We start from the raw sequence: 21,718 nt of genomic DNA, 5'->3' as shown, positions 1-21,718 counted from the left end.
TCTATTAACTCAAATTTTCCTGAAAGGTTATTTAAAAAGCTCTTCATTGTGACACACAGCTATTTTAATTTAAATCTTTCCTTGTTAAACTCATTGACTGAAAGTAATGCATGACAGAATTCCAATATCCATATTCCTTACGATTCTGCCTAGTTAATTTTCTTGGTTGTCTACCAAAAAATACGGTTGTACTGTCATAATATTTAAGACAGCGAAATAAGACACTAAGGGAAGTCTGTGAATCTCTATAGACTACTTTGGGGCTTATGATGCATCGTACAATTAAAGGTGCTAAAATCTTAGCCGTGGTCCATTTACTTTTTTTTTATGCCTCATTACCGATTGTCCACAATCTGTTTATTCTAAAGTGACTTGGGGGGGGGGGGGGGGGGGGGATCCATTTGAACAATAGCTTTGCGGAATATATGTTTCCTTCACTTTCCTGCTGCAATGTAAATGGTTTGGTTCATTCTTCTTAATTTAATACTCTTTTAATGTGACGATATATAATTTTTCTTTTTGGTTTAACCATACACAATATGTCAAATGAATTACCAGCAGGATTTCTTACCCTTCTGTTTTTATCCCCAGTGTTTGTGGGAGGGGGATATAAAACTGTTGTGAATATATGCAGAAAATTGATGTTTATTAGTGTTAAAGCTGCTTTGGCTCATATCTAACTTTCTGTAGCAGCGGTGAGTGCTGGCGGTAATTAAGCAGCTGTGCCTCATCCATCACTCGTAAGGTAGACTCTGCCTCATGTTGTTAGCACAAATATTTCTAGTTAAGATATATAGCTCTGTTCCCCTTTAATAACAATCTAGCCCTGTAATATGGAGAAATACAAAATATGAACTTGCACTTTAAAGAAGCATTCTCTTGAAAATGTTTAACATTTTGATATATTGCAATAATTATATTAAATTATATGTCATATATTATTATATTAAATTATAATTACAATTGCTAATTTTGCCTTTCTACCCAGCTAATTCTTCTCTTTTCTCGGCTCTACGTAGAAACAAGAAGTGTCTTGTTCCTGCATTTATCTTTTCCCTTTTCAACTTCTGACCCAGCTGCTCCTCCTTCCCCCCCTGACAGGGACTTATGACTCATACATGGAAACTTGACTTCTTGTTTCTACATACTGTATATCCTAGAAGGATTCAGCTAGTCAATTTTTAATTACGTGATGTCATAGACCTAATGGAAAAGCGAAGAATTAGCTGGGTAGAAAGGCAAAATGAGCAATTGTATGTACACAGTGCTGTATAATATGATGATTGCAATTTATTAAGAAGATAAAAATATTTCCAAATACTTTTGCCTTATAGCATACACAAAGCGCTGAAATATATTTTCTACACAGTAGAAATCAGGAAATTGATTTTAAACTAACCAAATAAATTTACACTTTCCCAAAGTTCATGGATTCATTTTGCTGGAACCTAAAGAAACTGAAAGGGTTTAATTTTTTTATTATTATTATTATTTTTTTTTAATTATACTCCTCTCACCCCAGCCCTCATTTGTCCATTTGCACAGCCCCCTCTGCTTTGGTCTTCTGTCATCTTCTTCAGATAGCGCCCAGAATCTTTGGCCCTTCCATGCCGACTAGGCCTCAAAGTGTCATGACATTGTGTGAATATAGTCACTGCCTAGTCCAACTGAAGGCCGGAATGGAGAGAAGTTGCGTGGCTGGACTGGTCAAGGCTGGAGTGACGCGAGTATAATTTTCAAAACAAATTTCCTGTGGATCTGAAGCAGTAACTATGGTTCCCTTGGTAGACGCTTCAGCAAAATGTGGTCCCTAGGCTTTTTTCAGTATGCAATTCATCCAGAAACTGCCCATCTGGAAAGACCCAAAAGACAAGGGACCCGATTTATCATGATCAGCGTTGTTCACGCCGGACTAGATGTTCTGGAGCCAGATGTGCTGATTCAGGAACGTCTGAGGAGTGGTGTGCACCTCTGTGTGTGCCTTGCCACAAATTCTACTCCAGTCCTTGCTTGAGTAAAATTTGTGGCACAGTGAATGCCACCGCTCATCATGAATTTGAGAAGCGCTGGTCGCCACACTGCCATCCCTCTTCCCACTTTGTCGGAGCTGGGTGCAAAATGGTGTGAGAATGCCAAAAGTTGCAAAATTTTGCGCAGCCTCGAGTTGCAGCGAAATTATGTACGTTTTCAAAGCTTTTTACTCGAGAATACTGTAAAAAAAAAAAGACATGATTAATTGGGCCCATATGGTCTTGGTGTACAGATTAGGACAGAATTGTTTTACCCTTTTTCTTTCTTAAAATTTTCCGTCCTATTTAGTTTCTCTGTATAAATTATAATTTTATTGATCGTCATGTATTTCATCAATTGGATTTTAGGTTTGTGGAACGCCCGAATACATTGCCCCAGAAGTGATTTTGAGACAAGGTTATGGGAAGCCTGTTGATTGGTGGGCGATGGGGATTATCTTGTATGAATTCCTGGTTGGATGCGTCCCGTTCTTTGGGGATACACCAGAGGACTTGTTTGGTCAGGTTATCAGTGGTAAGTAAAAGGTTACAATAAAATGCATTTTTTGCTGCTGTTAGGGTTCAATTTATATAAATGTACTGAACTGGTTATAGGGTCTGCTAAATTCTAGACTGTTTAGCACTGTATAAATGCTGGGAGCATTTAGATGTTACCCCACAAATAGTTATTATATAAAGCTGAACAAACTTTCAATTAGAGTAATAAAAAAAATTGTATGTGTCCTGATTTTGCTGTTACATGTTGTGGCGCCCCCTTCTGTTCTTTTAATTGTCCACCTAATGTGTTCAGTGCTGGTGGTCACACATGCTCAGTAGCACCACTTGGATCATTTTGCACTTGGGCAGTGGAGTGGAATAGAAAGCCATATCTTAGAAACCTAAACGCGCAGGAACAACAAAACACGCCAGATTCAGGAGAGCAGCGGCATTTACACCATGTAAAAAATATTACGTATTTACGGGAAGTGACAGGTCCTACTTAAATTAATTCCAATTGAAATGTTATAGTTTGCATGATCTCACGGAGAAATGTGATATGTACTCATCTGACCACCTCGTTTAATTTACACTATATGTTAATGGAGCTCTAGATGTTAAAGAGGTTATTCATCATTTGGTAAAGTGATCTCTTGAGTTACATAGGTTGAAAAAAGACATAACGCCATGAAGTTCAACCCCCCCCCCATTATCCTTTTCTAAAAGCTGTAATAGTGTCTGCCATCACTACCTCTTGTGGTCGGTATTCCACAGTCTGACTGCTCTAACTGTAAACAACCCTTTCTTAGTTAGCTGCCTTTCCTCCAGAGGAAGTGAAAGTCCCCTGGTCCTTAGTATGGTCTTTGGAAGGAATAAGTCATGTGCCAGTCCTTTTATATTAACCACTCATGTACTTATACATATAAATGAGATTGCCTTTGAGGCATTTTTTTGTCTAAGCTAAACAAAAACAACTTTTCCAACCTCTCATCATCCCTTGTAGTAATCTAGTTTCCCTACTTTGAACTGACTCTAACTTCTGAATACTCTTTGTAAAATGTCGAGCCCAAAACTGGATCCCATATTCCAGATGTGGCCTCACAAATGATTTATGGAGGGTTAACAATATATTAGGTTTTTATTTCTTTTTATACACCCTAAAATCTTGTTTGCTTTTGCAGCTGCTGCTTGACATTGATTGAATACTGGTGCTTATCTTACTTGTAACCAGAATACCCAAGTCCTTCTCCTAAAAGAATATTGTTCTCGGCAGCACGACATCCTTTGTAAACAGGAACTGTGCTGCCGAGAACAATGGCTCAGTGAAGAAGCTATTATTGATGGTTCTGTGGGCATATTATGTAGTCTGCCTATCTAAAAAGACTATTAAACAACCCTCATTTAACACCGCAGATCGCGTGATTTAAATGGACCTTTTAGGAGTCAAATTACCTGTAATCCAGCAGTTGTGTTTTATAAGATAGTGGATTTCCAGTGTTGCAGTAACAATGTTATCCATCCTATCAGTACATTACCCAATTAGCCAGCTCTCATGGTGAGATATAAAAAAAAATCATCTTCTCTCTACAGCTAATTTTATAATTGAATGTGTTGTTTCTGAGCGTAATTGGTCTATGGCTTAGAAAATCAGTTCATTATTTGCAAATGGTAGAACAGAGCCAACCCCGATTAGGGAGATGTAGCTGCCTGGCTCGCCATTGGATTGCAGTCAGTGAGTGCTGTCTACGCAGCTAAAACAAATCGCCAAATAAGCTGTAATGTGACTAACTGGGGGGCTCTCATAGTAAATAATGCAAAGCAGAAAGCAAACAAAGAGACTTCACAGATTGTTAATGAGTTCACTGAGGGTTATTACAAGGTAATGTTATTTATACAACAGCTGTTCTTCTTTCATTTAAAATTCAATAACCTTTCCGGTGTGAACCTGCAGGCTGACCCCGAGTACCATTACACAGCTTGTGGCAAAACTAAATGATAATTAAACAAAATCCCTTCTTTTCCTACCTGCTGTTTCCACAAATTTCCCTGATGCATTAAAAGGCTAAGGTTATGCCAGCGCTATGATCATAATGACATTTATTCTGCATAATGTACCGCAGAAGTGCACACAACAATATGTAAATGTATGAACTTTATGTATCTTTGCTGCTTTATTTCTTTACGCTGAACTTGAAGAAAATTTTCCTCTGCCTAAAACCTCTATGAAATGCTATGTTTTAGGATGGTTTAATCTAACCCACCGGGAGCTCGGGAAATCAACCTGTTTTAATTAAAAGCAAGCAGCGGCCCAGTGTCCAGGCTCAGTGTGGCCGGCAGCAGGGATCCACATTCATACAGGAACGTGCGCTCCACATTAAGTGTAACCTAAGCTTACATATGGCATCCAAGTTGGCACGCTAGCTGTTTTGCATTATAGTGCTTCTGCCCTTTACAAACTGTGATTGCCGCCCCCGCAATGAAATTATGCTTATCAGCGGAAGGCATTTTGTACATTATTCAGATTTTCTGTTTAAAAAAAAAAAAAAAAGATATAATGCAACTAACAAAAATATTATAATAGAACTGGGAACAGAATGACATTTTTCACATTCTTATAGCATTTTCTTCTTTATTTATTTTACTCTCACCCTTTCTTATCTTCTTTCTTTTTTACCTTCTATGGCTTATCCAGAGTATATTGGTCAACCGTCCCCCGAAATCGTCTTTGGCCAAAACAGATCAGACAGTTTGTTATTACACATGAACAAACCCAATTGTTTTGCCCAAGTTGAGCGCTAATAGAGGCGTCTGATGTCAAAATGTGTCTGACTCCCCTATAGAAATTACAGGCTTGCTCAGCAGACCTGAACTGACCTGTCCAAATTGATGATGAGGGAGACCCCTCATGAGAGATTGGCGCACGTGTACAAAGTGGACGGGCTAGAGGGTAATTTTCTGTTCACACATTCTGTGTCTTAAAAGTGTATGCATCATAGAGGCTGATACATATGGTCCTTTGAAGGAGAAAGACCTGCACAGGTTGACTTATATTCTTCTAAATTAATGTCAAGAACAATTGATCTCTTCATTTGTTGGCAATCCACCCATGGGTTAACTAGAGATACAGTAGACACCGTCCTGATTGGGTACACCTTGTCGCTGTGGGTTGGCTTTTATGCTTTTTTGATTTAAAAAAAGTCAACTAAGTAACCTATGATTTTTTTTTGTATCCTACTATCTGTTTACTTACTATAGTGTTTTATACTTTGTTTTAATTCCAAGTTATAAAGATGGTTATAGGTAGCGTTAACCAGCTCCAGATAGAGACCTCATTTAATCTTTGCTGTAGGGTCCCTTTATCTCTATGTGCACATCTGCTGTGTTTACTTATAGCAGATTACTAAAATTGGAAAAGAACCAAACGATAGCGGGCTGGGCTGTGGAGTCGGTAAGCCAAACCTCCGACTCCTCAATTTCCCTGACTTTCGACCACGACTCCGACTTGACAGCCCGGCCTGACTACTGCGCGTGTACATAAAGTGCAGCACAGATTCATCTCAACTAAAAGCCCAGATCCTTAGATCAGGAACAGAACAGACAATTATAGGATATTTCATAACTTTCCCTTATGAAAACATTTACGGCACATACTGCATTGAACTACTGTACCCAATGTATTATATAATTTAGGAGTTTGAATCAGTCCATTTTATACAGACTCTACCAAAATGGACACCAACTCCACGACTCTGACGCGGGTACAATATTAGAGTACAAACTATAGGGCCAGCTACTGTAGCTAATATAATAATCTACCAAGATGAATTTTAATTTTACGGACTATTTGAAGCTTTGTACACCTGGGGAATAGTCATATAGGGTGCTGCATCCCTCAGTAGGGGAGCAGAACAGGAACCGAAGTGGGAAAATGGGACATAGAGGTCCAGCTGAAGACCTGGACATTTAGAGCCTTCACTTGCCCCAAGGTCTGTTACCTATGGGCTACTTTACAGCTAACTTACTAGACTTTATTGGTGATATGAGTATAACCATAAAGCTGATGCAATAATAAGTGGAGATGAACATGTTCTGTGTTGATGGGTCTTCTTTTTGGGGCAGAGGGCTTTGGTGCAGGGTATGTACTTTTAGCATCAGAGAATTTTGTGTAATTTGTTTTCCCCACATCTTGATACATGTACGCCGTGTGTTTGTATACAGCCGGAAAGTACATTTTACTTCTTGCGCTAATTAGAAAGAATTAGCCATGGGTTTTAATTATATGGATCATGAACTAGCCTCTGTGTATAATAAAAAGGATGTTTTGGAAAGAAGCAGTTCACTTTCTTCTGATATACCAGTCGTCTGCCTGTGTGCGCTAATAATTATACTGCTCTGAGCAGTCATTAAATACTGTATTGTTCTCCCCGTCATGAGTACATCTGCGGGGCAAACTATGGTTTTATGTAGACAGACAAGCTTTAGTGAGTTCGTGTTGATAAGGATGAGTGTTTTATCAACATACAGAAAAATTATCAATTCTATCTATTTGTTTATAATAAAATCATGCCAAATATAATGCACTTCCCATGTGAGATAAATCCATTCCTTGCACATCATTTACACCATTTGAAAGCAGAAAATATGGAATAAAGTGTTGAGCAGCCAAGGATCGCTCCTGCCGGCGATTCAGCAGCTACCGCTGACGTCCTACTGATTGACAGCTGCCGCCTCACTGCATAACTGCGAGGAGCCAGCTGTCAATCAGCATGACGTTTGCAGTCACGCCCTGTCAACAGAGCAAGACCGGAAGAGCAAGAGCTGCTCTGTTGACATTGAAAGCAACCAGCATAGCCAGAATAATAAATAGAATTTTTAGAAAAATTCAAAAATCAAATTAGAAAATAGTAAAAAGGCAATGGAACTTACCAGCCAAAGGTTCAAGAGAAATGCACACCAGGACGCGGCCGCCCCCCCCCCCCACAGCCCCTTTGGCTGGTAAGTTCCATTGCCTTTTTACTATTTTCTGTTGACATTGAGCAGCGGAGTTGCTGGCAGGAGCGGACAGTGACCACTCTGAGCCAATGCCAGGTAGAACAGGCAGATGGTTAGCCACTACCTGTCTGTTAGTTTTTAGGTCCATAGTAAAAAAAATAAATAAATTGTCCTGGACAACCCCTTTAATATGATGTGAGCCGCAGTATCTGAGATCACATTGTGCACTTCAGCCACCATAGGATCTTCTAACAGCCGATCGATGCAAGTGCTAGGTGTTGGACCCCCATCGATTTGATATTGATAACTTGTCTGATGTTTTGGACAGAGGCTGTTTTTTTTTTTTTTTTTTTTTTTTTTTTAAAAACAAGACTTTATAATGGTTATTGTGTACAAATACTAAAAACGTTCGATAAATGAAACATATTCTTGCACTTAAACCAATTCCGATCAACTTGCTTTATCATAAATGTTCACTTGTTAGTGGCAGTTTTTCTGCCCCTGTAAGAGAAGCATATGGTTGATTTAATTGTACCCTCTTGACCATAATGCCAAATGTAAAGGATGTTTTAAGCATTTACTTCTGTACTTCCCAGTGATATCTTCCGACTGCAGTGAATGTAGGCTGGACTTGTGTGCATTGGTCCCATGGTTTAGGCATAAAAGTTACAAACTATTAGTGGTTATTTTTTATTAACATATTCTTTTATTTGTAACAGATGAAATAATATGGCCAGAAAAAGAAGAAGCTCCTCCGTCTGATTCTCAGGATCTCATTAGTGTACTACTCAGGCAAAATCCTCTGGAAAGACTTGGAACAGGTAAAGTGTCTCACTATAAGGCTATATACCGAGAACTAGAATTATTTCACACTTTATATTCTGCAATGAAGACATCATTGACAAGTGATTTGCATCGATGTAGAGTCATAACTGAAATACTGTGCAGAGAAGTCCCTGTAGACTTGTGCAGATGTTCACACTAGAGGGACCCGTTTCTCTTCCTATTTTAGAGGCAGTGATGTGTGACAATGAGCGGGTTCCGAAAAATATATATGTGACACTCAGTGATGTGCCATGATTGCCTCATTTGAATGGCCACAGGGTATATACTAATGTACATGGTCGTAGGTTTTTTGCTAATACAAGTGGTTTCATGTAATTTACTGTTATTGCTGTGATGTTATCGAGCACTGCATTCTGTGAGCATTCTCAGGTGCCAGAAGCGGGCGGTCATTCGAGCACAAGTATGCAATGTGCATACTCCCGGCCACATTACGACTAGACTGTTTCCAGCCTTGGCCAGTACACTTGCATTGAATGAGGCTGCACCCAACTAGTCGAAATGTGGCCAGGAATATGTACAGTGCCTACAAGTAGTATTCAACCCCTTGCAGATTTAGCTGGTTTGATAAGATGCAAATAAGTTAGAGCCTTCAAACTGCAAACGAGAGTAGAATTTATGAACAGAAGCATAAATCTTACAAACCAAAAAGTTATGTTGCTCAGTTGAATTTTATTAAATTTTAAACATAAAAGTGTGGGTCAATTATTATACAACCCCTATGTTTAATATTTTGTGGAATAACCCTTGTTTGCAATTACAGCTAATAATCGTCTTTTATAAGACCTGATCAAGCCGGCACAGGTCTGTGGAGTTATCTTGGCCCACTCCTCCATGCAGATCTTCTCCAAGTTATCTAGGTTCTTTGGGTGTCTCGTGTGGACTTTATTCTTGAGCTCCTTCCACGAGTTTTCAATTGGGTTAAGGTCAGGAGACTGACTAGGCCACTCCAACACCTTGACTTTTTCCCTATTGAACCAGGCCTTGGTTTTCTTGGCTGTGTGCTTTGGGTCGTTGTCTTGTTGGAAGATGAAATTACGACTCATCTTAAGATCCTTGATGGAGGAGCGGAGGTTCTTGGCCAAAATCTCCAGGTAGGCCGTGCTATCCATCTTCCCATGGATGCGGACCAGATGGCCAGGCCCCTTGGCAGAGAAACAGCCCCACAGCATGATGCTGCCACCACCATGCTTGACTGTAGGGATGGTATTCTTGGGGTCGTATGCAGTGCCATCCAGTCTCCAAACGTCACGTGTGTGGTTGGCACCAAAGATCTCGATCTTGGTCTCATCAGACCATAGAACCTTGAACCAGTCTGTCTCAGAGTCCTCCAAGTGATCATGAGCAAACTGTAGACGAGCCTTGACATGACGCTTTGAAAGTAAAGGTACCTTACGGGCTCGTCTGGAACGGAGACCATTGCGGTGGAGTATGTTACTTATGGTATTGACTGAAACCAATGTCCCCACTGCCATGAGATCTTCCCGGAGCTCCTTCCTTGTTGTCCTTGGGTTAGCCTTGACTCTTCGGACAAGCCTGGCCTCGGCACGGGAGGACACTTTCAAAGGCTGTCCTGGCCGTGGAAGGCTAATAGTAGTTCCATAAGCCTTCCACTTACGGATGATGCTCCCAACAGTGGAGACAGGTAGGCCCAACTCCTTGGAAAGGGTTTTGTACCCCTTGCCAGCCTTGTGACCCTCCACGATCTTGTCTCTGATGGCCTTGGAATGCTCCTTTGTCTTTCCCATGTTGACCATGTCTGAGTGCTGTTCACAAGTTTGGGGAGGGTCTTAAATAGTCAGAAAAGGCTGGCAAAAGAGATCTTTAATCCACACATGTGAAGCTCATTATTCTTGGTGCCTGAACTACTTCTTAATACTTTTGGGGGACCAAACAGAATTCTTGTGGTTTGAGGGGTTGAATAATAAATGACACTCTGAATTAACTTTTAACGTTTTAAAAAAAAAAAAAAAAAATTTGCTGCAGTGCATTTCCCACTTCCAGGCTGATCTACAGTACAAATGTCACAATGCCAAGTTAATTCCGCATGTGTCAACCAGCTAAATCTGCAGGGGGTTGAATACTACTTGTAGGCACTGTATATTGCATCTCCAAGTAAAAACATGCATTTAGTTAGTCCATGTTAAAAATTACATCCATGATAAAAGGACATTGGGGGTAGGTGAAAAGTTCTATGCCTTTCGAACAATCTAGTGTTCTTTGTCAAAGCTATGACAAAGAATGCTAGATCGTGCGAAATGTGTAGCACTGTTCACCTACCCCCATGCCCTTTTCTCATTGATGTAATTTTTAACATGGACTAACTAAATGCATGTTTTTACTTGGAGCTGGATACCACATTTTCTTTGGCTATTCACCACGTTTTGATCAGAATGTTCTTCTGTGCTCCATTCATGAACCACACAGGTGAGCTGGCTTTACCATTTTGTTATGTATTATGTATATTGCATGACTGCGTACCTGCAGTCACAAGATCCGTCCACTCCTGGCACCTGAGAATCCTCACAGTGTGCAGTGCTCACGATGTGAGGATTCACAAGTCTGCAGTCACATAGAGTGACTGCAGACTTGTAGCTTAAGACCGGACAACCTCTTTAACTCTGCATTTAGGAAATTGACAATATCTGAAAAATTCTGTTCAAAGGTGAACTTAGCATTTGAACTCTGTTCAAGTTTCTTTCTTTTTATTCTTATATGCATAAATCATAATGCAATAAACTGACAAAACAAAAGGACTGTGAACCCTGGCTGTAAATCCTGTGCTACCTTGTGTCTGTAGGCATTGAATGTACCTTCCCTGCCTGTCTGGCTGCTGATCCCACCTCCTACGATCAGCGGTGATTGCCAGTTGTCAATGGGGCATGTATATCACACTCTGGCACTAACTCACCCATGTCAAACTCTGGCCTGCTGGCCAAATCTGGCACGCAGAGTGACTATATTTGGCCCCCTGCCTGGCATTGCACTTTCAACTGTATCGGCATCCTGTGGGGCCCATTATTTTGTATGGAGGACTATGTGAGGCCCATTATTCTGTATGGAGGACTATGTGAGGCCCATTATTCTGTATGGAGGACTATGTGGGACCCATTATACTATATTGAGGACTATCTGGGGCCCATTATTCTGTATGGAGGACTATGTGAGGCCCATTATTCTGTATGGAGGACTATGTGGGACCCATTATACTATATTGAGGACTATCTGGGGCCCATTATTCTGTATGGAGGACTATGTGAGGCCCATTATTCTGTATGGAGGACTACGTGGGGCCCATTATTCTGTATGGAGGACTGTGTGAGGCCCATTATTCTGTATGGAGGACTATGTGAGGCCCATTATTCTGTGTGGAGGACTATGTGAGGCCCATTATTCTGTATGGAGGACTATGTGAGGCCCATTATACTGTATGGAGGACTATGTGGGGCCACTATAATGTATGGAAAGCAATGCAGGGCCCATTATACTGTATGGAGGACTATGTGGGGCCACTATAATGTATGGAAAGCAATGCAGGGCCCATTATACTGTATGGAGGACTATGTGAGGCCCATTATTCTGTATGGAGGACTATGTGAGGCCCATTATTCTGTATGGAGGACTATGTGGGGCCATTATACTGTATGGAAGGCAATTCAGGACCCATTATTATGTATGGAGGACTATGTGGGGCCACTATACTGTATGTAAAGCAATGGAGGACTATGTGGAGCCCATTATTCTGTATGGAGGACTATGTGGTTCCATTATACTGTATGGAGGACTATGTGGAGCCCATTATTCTGTATGGAGGACTATGTGGAGCCCATTATTCTGTATGGAGGACTATGTGGTTCCATTATACTGTATGGAGGACTATGTGGGGCCCATTATGCTGTATGGAGGAGTATGGGAGGCCCATTATTCTGTATGGAGGACTATGTGGAGCCCATTATTCTGTATGGAGGACTATGTGGTTCCATTATACTGTATGGAGGACTATGTGGGGCCCATTATTCTGTATGGAGTACTATGTGGTTCCATTATACTGTATGGAGGACTATGTGGGGCCCATTATGCTGTATGGAGGAGTATGGGAGGCCCATTATTCTGTATGGAGGACTATGTGGAGCCCATTATTCTGTATGGAGGACTATGTGGTTCCATTATACTGTATGGAGGACTATGTGGGGCCCATTATTCTGTATGGAGGACTATGTGGTTCCATTATACTGTATGGAGGACTATGTGGGGCCCATTATGCTGTATGGAGGAGTATGGGAGGCCCATTATTCTGTATGGAGGACTATGTGGAGCCCATTATTCTGTATGGAGGACTATGTGGTTCCATTATACTGTATGGAGGACTATGTGGTTCCATTATACTGTATGGAGGACTATGTGGGGCCCATTATGCTGTATGGAGGAGTATGGGAGGCCCATTATTCTGTATGGAGGACTATGTGGAGCCCATTATTCTGTATGGAGGACTATGTGGTTCCATTATACTGTATGGAGGACTATGTGGGGCCCATTATTCTGTATGGAGGACTATGTGGGGCCCATTATACTGTATGGAGGACTATGTGGGGCCCATTATTCTGTATGGAGGACTATATGGGGCCCATTATACTGTGTGGGGATTACAGTTGGGGAATCATACTGTGATGGGGTCACCATACTTTTCCAGGAGGATTGAGGTAGGGGTTACAGTAGGGTCATGATACTGTGCATGTGGAGGGTACTGTGGAGGAATTTGCTGTGGGGGTTATCTTACTGTGTTTGGGAGGCACTTTTGTTTGCATCATACCTTATTACCTGTATTATTCAAGGTTTTTTATCCTTTGTTATTACATATTTAAATTAGGCCATTGGGCCATATGCTTTTTACTGCTCTTACTTAACATATTATTTTTTCCAGTATTCCCCATTTGTGATTGTGTTTATTTTATGCTAAGATCTATTAATTAAATGTACGTTACTTTGTTCTTGGGACAAGCCCTTTAAGTTTGTTTCCATATGAAAAGGTTCATCAATATATTTGATAAGGAAAAACTTCCCCAATTGTAGACATTTTTTTTAGTAATTATCAAGGTTGGCCCGTGACTTTATCCAAGATTTTAATTTTGGCCCTGTGTGTATTTGAGTTTGACATCCCTGCTGTAGCTGGTCAGTACTGACCGTGCCAGTCTCTGCGGGGACATACCTACTGACAAGACGAATGGCAACGTCCAGTGAAATTATTTACACATGTCCAGGGAAAAAAGACAGGAGGAATAACTGAATGCAGAAACGTTCCTTCAGTATTTTAGGGGAAATACAAAGATTGCCTCAATGGTTTGTAGACAACAGTCGTATGTTAGCAGGATGATGTGCTCCTCTAATGGCTTTTGACAGCAGTCATCCTGTCTCCTACTTCAGGAGCAGTTTCTCAGTCTTTTTTTCATGTTTTCACTCTACATGTGTTGGACAGCGGATGAGAAGATGTGCACAGATATTGATCGGCATTTCAGCTTTAGCATTAATAATGTCAGATCTGAGCCGGGGATTACAGCCATTACCCCAGTGATACACAATACACAAGTCTATTTATAAGTGCAGCCAGCTCTTCATGCCAATGTCACTGCCCTGAGCTGCTAATACCTTCATGATTCTACCTTTTGGAATGTAGCATGATAGAAGTTTTATCCTTATTCTTCCCACTTTTTTAAATGAAACACCTGGGAATTCGTTTTTTTACATCTTTTTTATTAGCATTTTATATTAGAATCACACAAGGCAAAGAAAAAAAATCCAGAAATATTTCATGTCAACAATGTTGGCATACAAGCGTGAATGACGAGAACCGCACTTAACGTAATAAAGTCAATTTCTCCAGTACAAAAAGAAGTGACTTTCGTGACTTACAATAGTAATCTTAAATAGGCTGTCCACTACTTTAACATTGATGACCTATCCTTAGGATAGATCATCAATGTCTGATTGGCCTGGGTCCGACACCTGGCACCCCGCCGATCAGCTGCTATCGGTGTTGGTGGCCCCCGGCCAGAAGTACTTACTCACGGAGCTGGCCGTCTACTTGTAGTGCCCGCCGCAGGATACTGCACATCCACCTGCTATTAATTAGAATAGGAGGCGTATGTGTAGTACTAAGCCTCAGCCACTACGAGAAGATGGCCAGCTCTGCAAGTAAGCACTTCCGGCCAGCAGCTGCCGACACCGATAACTGTTGATCGTCAGGGGTGCATGGTGTCGGACCCCAGCTGATCAGACATTGATGAACTAACCTAAGGATAGGCCATCAATGTAAAAGTAGTGGACAACCTCTTTCAACATTGCATAGGGGATTACTTTCCGATTGCTATGGGTTCGGATCGCTGGGACCCCCATCGATCCAGAGAACTTGAGGCTCTAAAGAGTCCTGTGTGAATGGAGCAGTGGTCGATCATGCGCACTGCTGCTCCATTCATTCTTAACGGGATCCTTGGATATAGCCAAGCGTTGTGCTCAGCTGGTCTTTGGTCTATATTAATATGAATTAATAGAGCATGATTGACAGTGAACATGTGACGCACCCCCTGGGCCGTGGGGTACTCTGTGCCGGGCTGGTCGTTGCTATGGGAGATGTCACAGTGGCGCTGACCCGGTCCGTGACTCAGGGCGGTCATTCCATAGGGGATTTTTATAGGGGATTTATGTACAAAGTTCGTGACGCCACCTGTGGTATGCGGCTAAAGGGAGCCGCCCTGCAGTGCAGATCCTCTGGAGCTGATGTTGGTGCAGCAGGGTTGGTTCAGCGCTCCAGGGCAGTGTAGATGTTACAGGTGATGCTGGGCATTATAGTGCAGGGGTGATGGCGCAGATAATAATCACAGAGACAGTGGAGTGCAGTCCTCCGGGTCTTTACTCACGGTTATTGCGGTCCAAGTTACAGGTACCAGTGTAACTTCCCTCGTCTTGCTGCGCTTACTTAGGGAGGGGTTCAGTCCACCCTCAGATATCTCCGGAGTACTTAGCGGGACCCCCTTCTGTGTGTTCTCTTCCCTGTACCTCATACCAAGTGTCCCAATCCGGTACCTGCGGGCCTTGTCGGGCGACGTCTGTTCCGTCCCCTGGGTCCTCTATAGCTACCTTCTTGGTGAGACTGATATGGACTGTTGGCTACAGGACTTGAAATACTGCAGCCTCCAGTTTCTACTTGAGACATAAAGTGCTCTGCTAGTTGAGGGACCGGGCCCCTTTGTGTGGCCTGACCCCTCCACCTCCTGGTGGATTTGGGCGTACGGGTGGCCTCCAGCACTGCCCGTACCCCTGGGGTCCCTTCTTTGTTCCTGGAGCCCTTCCTGCTCCTCTCTCCTTCAGTCCTGGGCCTCTCCTCAGGCCCTCCTCCTGAGCAGAGTTCCTACAGAGCTCCTGCTCCCAACTCCTTCTCTTCCTCTGACTGAACTGATCTCTCTGACTCTCCACACTAAACAAGATGGCTTCTCTATTTATACCTTTCTTCATGTGCTCCCCTAAGATACTTCCTCCACCCACACCCACTACATAGCACCTCCCCTCAGCTAGGGACCCGGGACTGTGCTCTCCCTTAGGAGCAATATCGCCCTGCCCCCACTGCGGGTATGTGTTGGATTCAGGTGTTAGGGTCCCGAGCTGTACTCCTTCCTTACCTGAGAGTGAGATACCACACCTCTGGTTGAGATGCAGTACCTCTGTGGCGACCGAACCCTCAGGGGCGCCACACATGAATTGACTACTGTTCTCTGGATCAGTGGTGGTCCCAGCGGTCCCCAGCAATCAGGAAGTTATCGCCTTTCAGATTGATTAAGGGATAACTTGCAAACTTGAAAATACCCATTTAAAGGGGTTACCCGGGACTTAAACATTGATGGCCTATCTTTAGGTTAGGTCATCATTGTTTGATCAGTGGGGGTGCAACACCCGGCACCCCCTGCCGATCAGCTGTTTCTGGTGTGTGTGGCGGCCAGAACTACTCAGAGCTGCACAGTTCAGCGCCATCAACAGAATAGTGGCCGGGGCTGGGTACTGCACATCTGCCACCTATGGATGTGCCACCTATGAGTTGAACAATAAATTGATTTTCCCTCTGTTGCAAATGTTTGTAACTAAATGAACACCATTTCTTAAAGTGTTTGGCTGCCTACTTCGCCTTACATTTAATCACTTCTAATCTCTACAAAGATAATACCTCTTTAGTTTGGGGTCTAACCTGGCTTACTCCAGGCAGGTGTGGTTGACGCCACTTTTGGAGTAAACTACCATAAGAAGAATGCGTCCTATTCCTGGAAATAGATTCGATTCCCCAGGGTTACCTCCCTCCACCTCCCCTGAATGAAAAAGCTCCGTTACATTACAATTTTTCTTGGAAGGAACTGATAATATCCAATGCAGCTCATCCCAGAAATCTTCGCCATAAACTATAGCAAAGATCTTTTGATCGAATCCGGCATTTTGGGCACTTCTTTATTCTATCTGACTTTAAAGAGCTGCAGGGGAGATTAAACATATATTGCATAATGTAAATTATCAAGTGTGTTTCCATCCATTTTTCATTTATCTGCTGTCAGAAAGCCGATAGACCCTGTCTGATCAGTGGAGTTAAATTCTCCTTTTTCAATGATTTTTTTCCATTTCTTAAATATTGCATCAGGGTATTAAGGTCGGTTAGGCTTATCCCTGAGAGCAGTAATACTCCTACTATTACTGAGAGTAATATGTGTGATGATAGGCCTGCTAGTAACCTCTATAAAAGGCGTTTGTCTTCCACTCTTTAGATTAGTATCGTATTTTGCGGATAAAACGCACCGAATTATAAAACGCACCGAATTATAAAACGCACCCCAAATCTTGGGGTGGAAAATAGGAAATTTTTCATTTTTAAACTAAATGATGCGCCTTATAATAAGTTTTAGCGGTAGCTAACCTGGGAGAGGGCAGTGGAGTGGGGTCACAGGAGCCAGGGTGACTGCTTCAGGAAGTCGGCGGCGGCAAGAGTGGGGCGATGCTTCGGGCCCGGTCCTCTCAGAAGGGTCGCTAATTCAGGAGGACTGCAGCGGCGGGAGTGGGGCGATGCTGCGGGCTCCGTCCTCTCAGAAGGGTTACTGATTCAGCAGGACGACACCGCTGCGGGAGTGGGTCGATGCTATGGGCTATCAGAAGTCGGTGGTGAACGGAGGTTCCCTTGTTCGTACATATCCCTGCGGTGGGCTTCAGGAAAATGGCCGCTGAAGGCGGCACATGCGCAAATTGAGATCTCGAGAGATGAGATCTCGTCTCCTGAGAGATTGACTCCCGCGATCTCAATCTGTGCATGCGCTGCCTCCGGCGGCCATTTTCCTGAAACCCACCGCAGAGATATATATGGGAGAGGGGACCTCTGTTCACCACCAACTTCTTCTGAGGGGTCGGGGCCCATAGCATCTACCCACTCCCGCTGCAGCCGCCGCCGATCTCCTGAAGCTGTGACCCCTCTCCATCGCCGCCACCACCCAGGTAAAATATCCTACCTTCGGATTATAAGACGCATCCCCTTTATCCTCACAAATTTGGATGGAAAAAAGTGCGTCTTATAATCCGAAAAATACGTTCTTTTTTCTTATAGTATGCCTTAACTTGCATTCCTATTAATTTTATATTTCAGATCATTTATTTTCTGGGCCTTATGTTGGGAAAAAGTTTAGTTGTAGGTTACATCAATAGTGCTTAGGGTATATTCACATGTAGCACAAATTCTGCATATTTTTAGTCCAGACCTGCGGGTGGAAAATCCACCCACAGGTCTATTTCAGTAGCTGCAAAGTGGATAAGATTTTAATAAATAACATCAACATGGTGCAGAAAAGTATCTGTGTGGGGATTGATCTGCAGCCTATCCATTGCATGTCAGTTCTTTTTGGGGATATTCTTCATGGGTCTTTACCACCCATCTTTGCAATGCATGTTGGGAGACAAAATCTGCGTGTTTTATTGTATACGGAGCAGGAGTAGAAATCCACAGCTGAATTTTTTTTTTTGGTACTAATATTTGCTTTATATAAACCCCTACCCCTACCCCATCCTCTAAATCTCATGTACATAGTGATGATAGATATTAGTGTTAAGCAAAAGAAATGCAGAACCCTGTTCCAAGATAGAGGCCCTGGATATTGGCCCGGGGTCATGTAATTAGCCCATTATTCTATGTAATGCTATTTGTAAAAAGGTATGAAGATACATTAATAAATCTCATCTCGTTTTCCTGGACATTAATGTTTATCATCGGGCTTACTATAGGCTCTCAATTATTCTGATAACACCTATTTAGAAAAAAAAAGTTGTTTTTTTTCTTTCTTTATTTTGCATTCCTGACACTATTAATTCTTCCTAAGTCTTATGCCCATGGGTACATTAATTGTCAGTACAGAGGCACATGAAAATATATAGTGGGAGCTAATGGAAAGGTTCAAACCTCAATACAAGTAAGACCCTAATTATTGGATTCTTCAGAGAACCATTAATTAAAGTAAATATACAAAACTCCTGACAGGTTATTGAGTTTATGCATAATAAAAAAAAAAATGCTGTCGTTCTTGTCTTTGCTTGTGTATGTCCTCACTGTCCTTGTCCTTCCTGCTCCTTTATTGTCCTGGTCATTCCCAGATAAGTCAGGTTTGGTCCCGCAGGATTCTTATTACCTTGTCTTTTACAACAACTGAAGACTGTCTTGCTGCCTAATTAGCAGTGAAATGATGGCATGACTGCCCCACATATTTCAGCATAATTGTTATTTTTCATTATTATATTTTATGAAATGAATCCTTATGTAATTTTAGGAATTTAATGGTATTTGATGAGTTGGGGCCCTATGATTCCTGTGTATCTGCAGCTGCAGGTTCTTTACAAATCTGTTCAGAAATAGAAGGTTTTTGTAAGGAAATTCTACTTTAGATGTTTGTATTTGTTCATTCTCCTCTATTCGGTGGAACATGTGTAGCGCGGCGCGGGGCGGTAGCCACGGGCGAGGCACTCATCTTCTCCTGTGACGTCCCGGCACACTACATGAAAGAGTGGGTCTTGTTTAGGTGTTGGTGTTGGCGCTGTGGGGGCCTTGTGCCCGTGCAGGCCACCTGCCTGTAGCCGATGGTGTTGGCCAGCCAGGACCATAGGTTTCAGAGTTCAATAAATGAGTCTCCCAATCTCAGACTTTACTGAACAGTAACTTGGTAAGGGTTATGTACAAAGGATAGCGGGTACAAAGTCTTCTGGACATTCCCTTCACAGTGAAAAGCATTTTCACACACACATCGTTTCCTTCCACTGTAGTCTACTCCCGGGGCCGGTGATGCACACTGTTTCTCCCTACTTCGTCACAGCCATGCTTGTCGCCACATTACTGATCAGCAAGTCTTTCTACCTGCTCAACGGTTCTTCATCCTATTTCTTTCACTACTGGTTCCTTGAATCTACCGCTCGGGACCACTCACTAGTCAAGCGAACTCAGTCCTGTTTAGGTCCGTTACCTTTGGCGTTTAGCAAGTTCGGGGTTTCTCGTGACTCGTCGTCCTATCCAAGGACCCCTTTAAAGTGGAAGGCCACTCTGTCACGTCTTCGGCCAGTTCTAGGTCATGCTACTCCCTTGTCTCTAGTCTCCTTTTCTTAATAGTTCACCCAAATGGCAGCACTGCTCACAGACACTTCCTACTTCAATTTTAACTTGTCCCAATCTGACTAACTACCAGAAAGTGGTCTCTTTCCCTAACACTAAGCCTCTCCCACTATTGGCTAGTCCCAAACATTAAATCGATCCTTACCTAACATCACTATCTAACTACAGTCACTATCTTATCCTACCTATCTTGTGTCCTAAGTCCTAACCTATGTCTTATCCTATACACTACCATATCAAAATGCCATATCACAATACATTGGCAAATATCACATGACACAATATATGCAAAAGACACAGGACATTATTCACATTGATGCGATTGGCGTCTTCAGGGATAGGAACGCGACAGTCCAGTCCACACCTCTTACACATGAAGACATGTTCATACATGCAAGTTTTTCTCTGTTGGCTTTTTCATGCAGAATGATTTTGCATAGTAAAACAATATGGTCACTTTTCTAGAAGTACAGAAATATTCCGAATCATCAAAGCGTAACATATAAAGATATGGAATAGTGCTCACGTGTGTCATTCTAACAACTTGTTCTGCCCATTGCTTTCCCAGGGGGAGCTTACGAGGTGAAGCAACATCCCTTCTTTTGTGCCTTAGACTGGAACAGTTTACTAAGACAGAAAGCAGAGTTCATTCCTCAGCTCGAATCTGAAGATGACACAAGCTATTTTGACAGTAAGTTGAGTGAAATATTAGGGCTGTGTTGTTGCATGGAAGTAACCTGTGACATTGTTGGCTACAACATAGATTTCTAGATATTTATTGAAAACTCCACCTCTTCTCTTCTTTATTTCGTTGGATAAGTTTATCACATTACTTTGTTTTAGTTAACAGACACTTTTCTCTCTACCAGTTATCAGTGAATCGCATTCATGGTATTTTCTTCTAATGATTGAACATTCTGACTTTCAGCCCGGTCTGAAAAATACCATCATATGGAAACTGAAGAGGAGGATGATACTAATGATGAGGATTTCAGTATGGAAATTAGACAGTTTTCCTCATGCTCACATAGGTTCTCTAAAGTAAGTATCTTCTTTACTACTTATGGGAAAATGCAGAAATATAATGAAATCCAGGAAGAGCACAGTAGCCATAAATGCTCTAATTGGCCAGTTGAAGGACTTGTCCAACTCTTTTAGAATTTGGCCCCTACTCTTGGCACCACCAACCAGCAGCTTATTTTGCATGGGGAAATCATCGATGCTACAGGTTAGGACGCAGACAGACTGACGTATTACTTGTACAAGGATCGCATCGCAATCCTCGGACTGGCCATCTGCTCTCCTGACCTGATCATGACAGCTGCATAGAAATACACCACACTGTCACGCTCAGGTCAGGAGAGCTGATGGCCCGTCCAAGGATTGCAATACGATCCTCGCATGGGTAATATGGCCGTCTAACCGTGCCATGTGTTATATTCCAAGCATGCAGATGAATGCTTATCCCTGTTATACAAATACGTCCAGAGCCCATGAACACCACAGCGACTGATACAGAGCGACTCTCTGTTCTGGCTCCTATAGGGGGTTCAGAGAGATCATCTTAAAGAGGTAATGTGGAAAAAAACTATTTTATTCCATTAGCAGTGTCTGTGGCTGACAATGCAATACCAGAACCAACCAATCTTTAAGTATCTTGTCCAAGTGGATAAAACAAGGCTGACTCGGACTACCGATTTTCTCTTATAAG

General features: G+C 42.3%; 1 protein-coding gene across 14 annotated transcripts in view; it reads left to right on the top strand.

Annotated features, from left to right (window-relative positions):
* MAST4 (microtubule associated serine/threonine kinase family member 4) overlaps window positions 1-21,718 on the top strand; it is a 548,534-nt gene that overhangs the window by 510,537 nt on the left and 16,279 nt on the right. For all 14 annotated transcript variants that reach the window (XM_073680217.1, XM_073680208.1, XM_073680206.1 and 11 more), the window contains 4 exons: window positions 2,379-2,544; window positions 8,219-8,320; window positions 20,576-20,698; window positions 20,936-21,048. In XM_073680217.1, coding sequence (XP_073536318.1) covers window positions 2,379-2,544; window positions 8,219-8,320; window positions 20,576-20,698; window positions 20,936-21,048 — 504 coding nt within the window. The remainder of the gene's footprint in view (window positions 1-2,378; window positions 2,545-8,218; window positions 8,321-20,575; window positions 20,699-20,935; window positions 21,049-21,718) is intronic.

The sequence above is a fragment of the Phyllobates terribilis genome, unplaced genomic scaffold (assembly GCF_046119375.1).
Source record: "Phyllobates terribilis strain yellow unplaced genomic scaffold, ASM4611937v1 Scaffold_1__5_contigs__length_1240528914, whole genome shotgun sequence".
Taxonomy (NCBI): domain Eukaryota; kingdom Metazoa; phylum Chordata; class Amphibia; order Anura; family Dendrobatidae; genus Phyllobates; species Phyllobates terribilis.
This window is presented reverse-complemented; position numbering and strand designations above follow the sequence as displayed.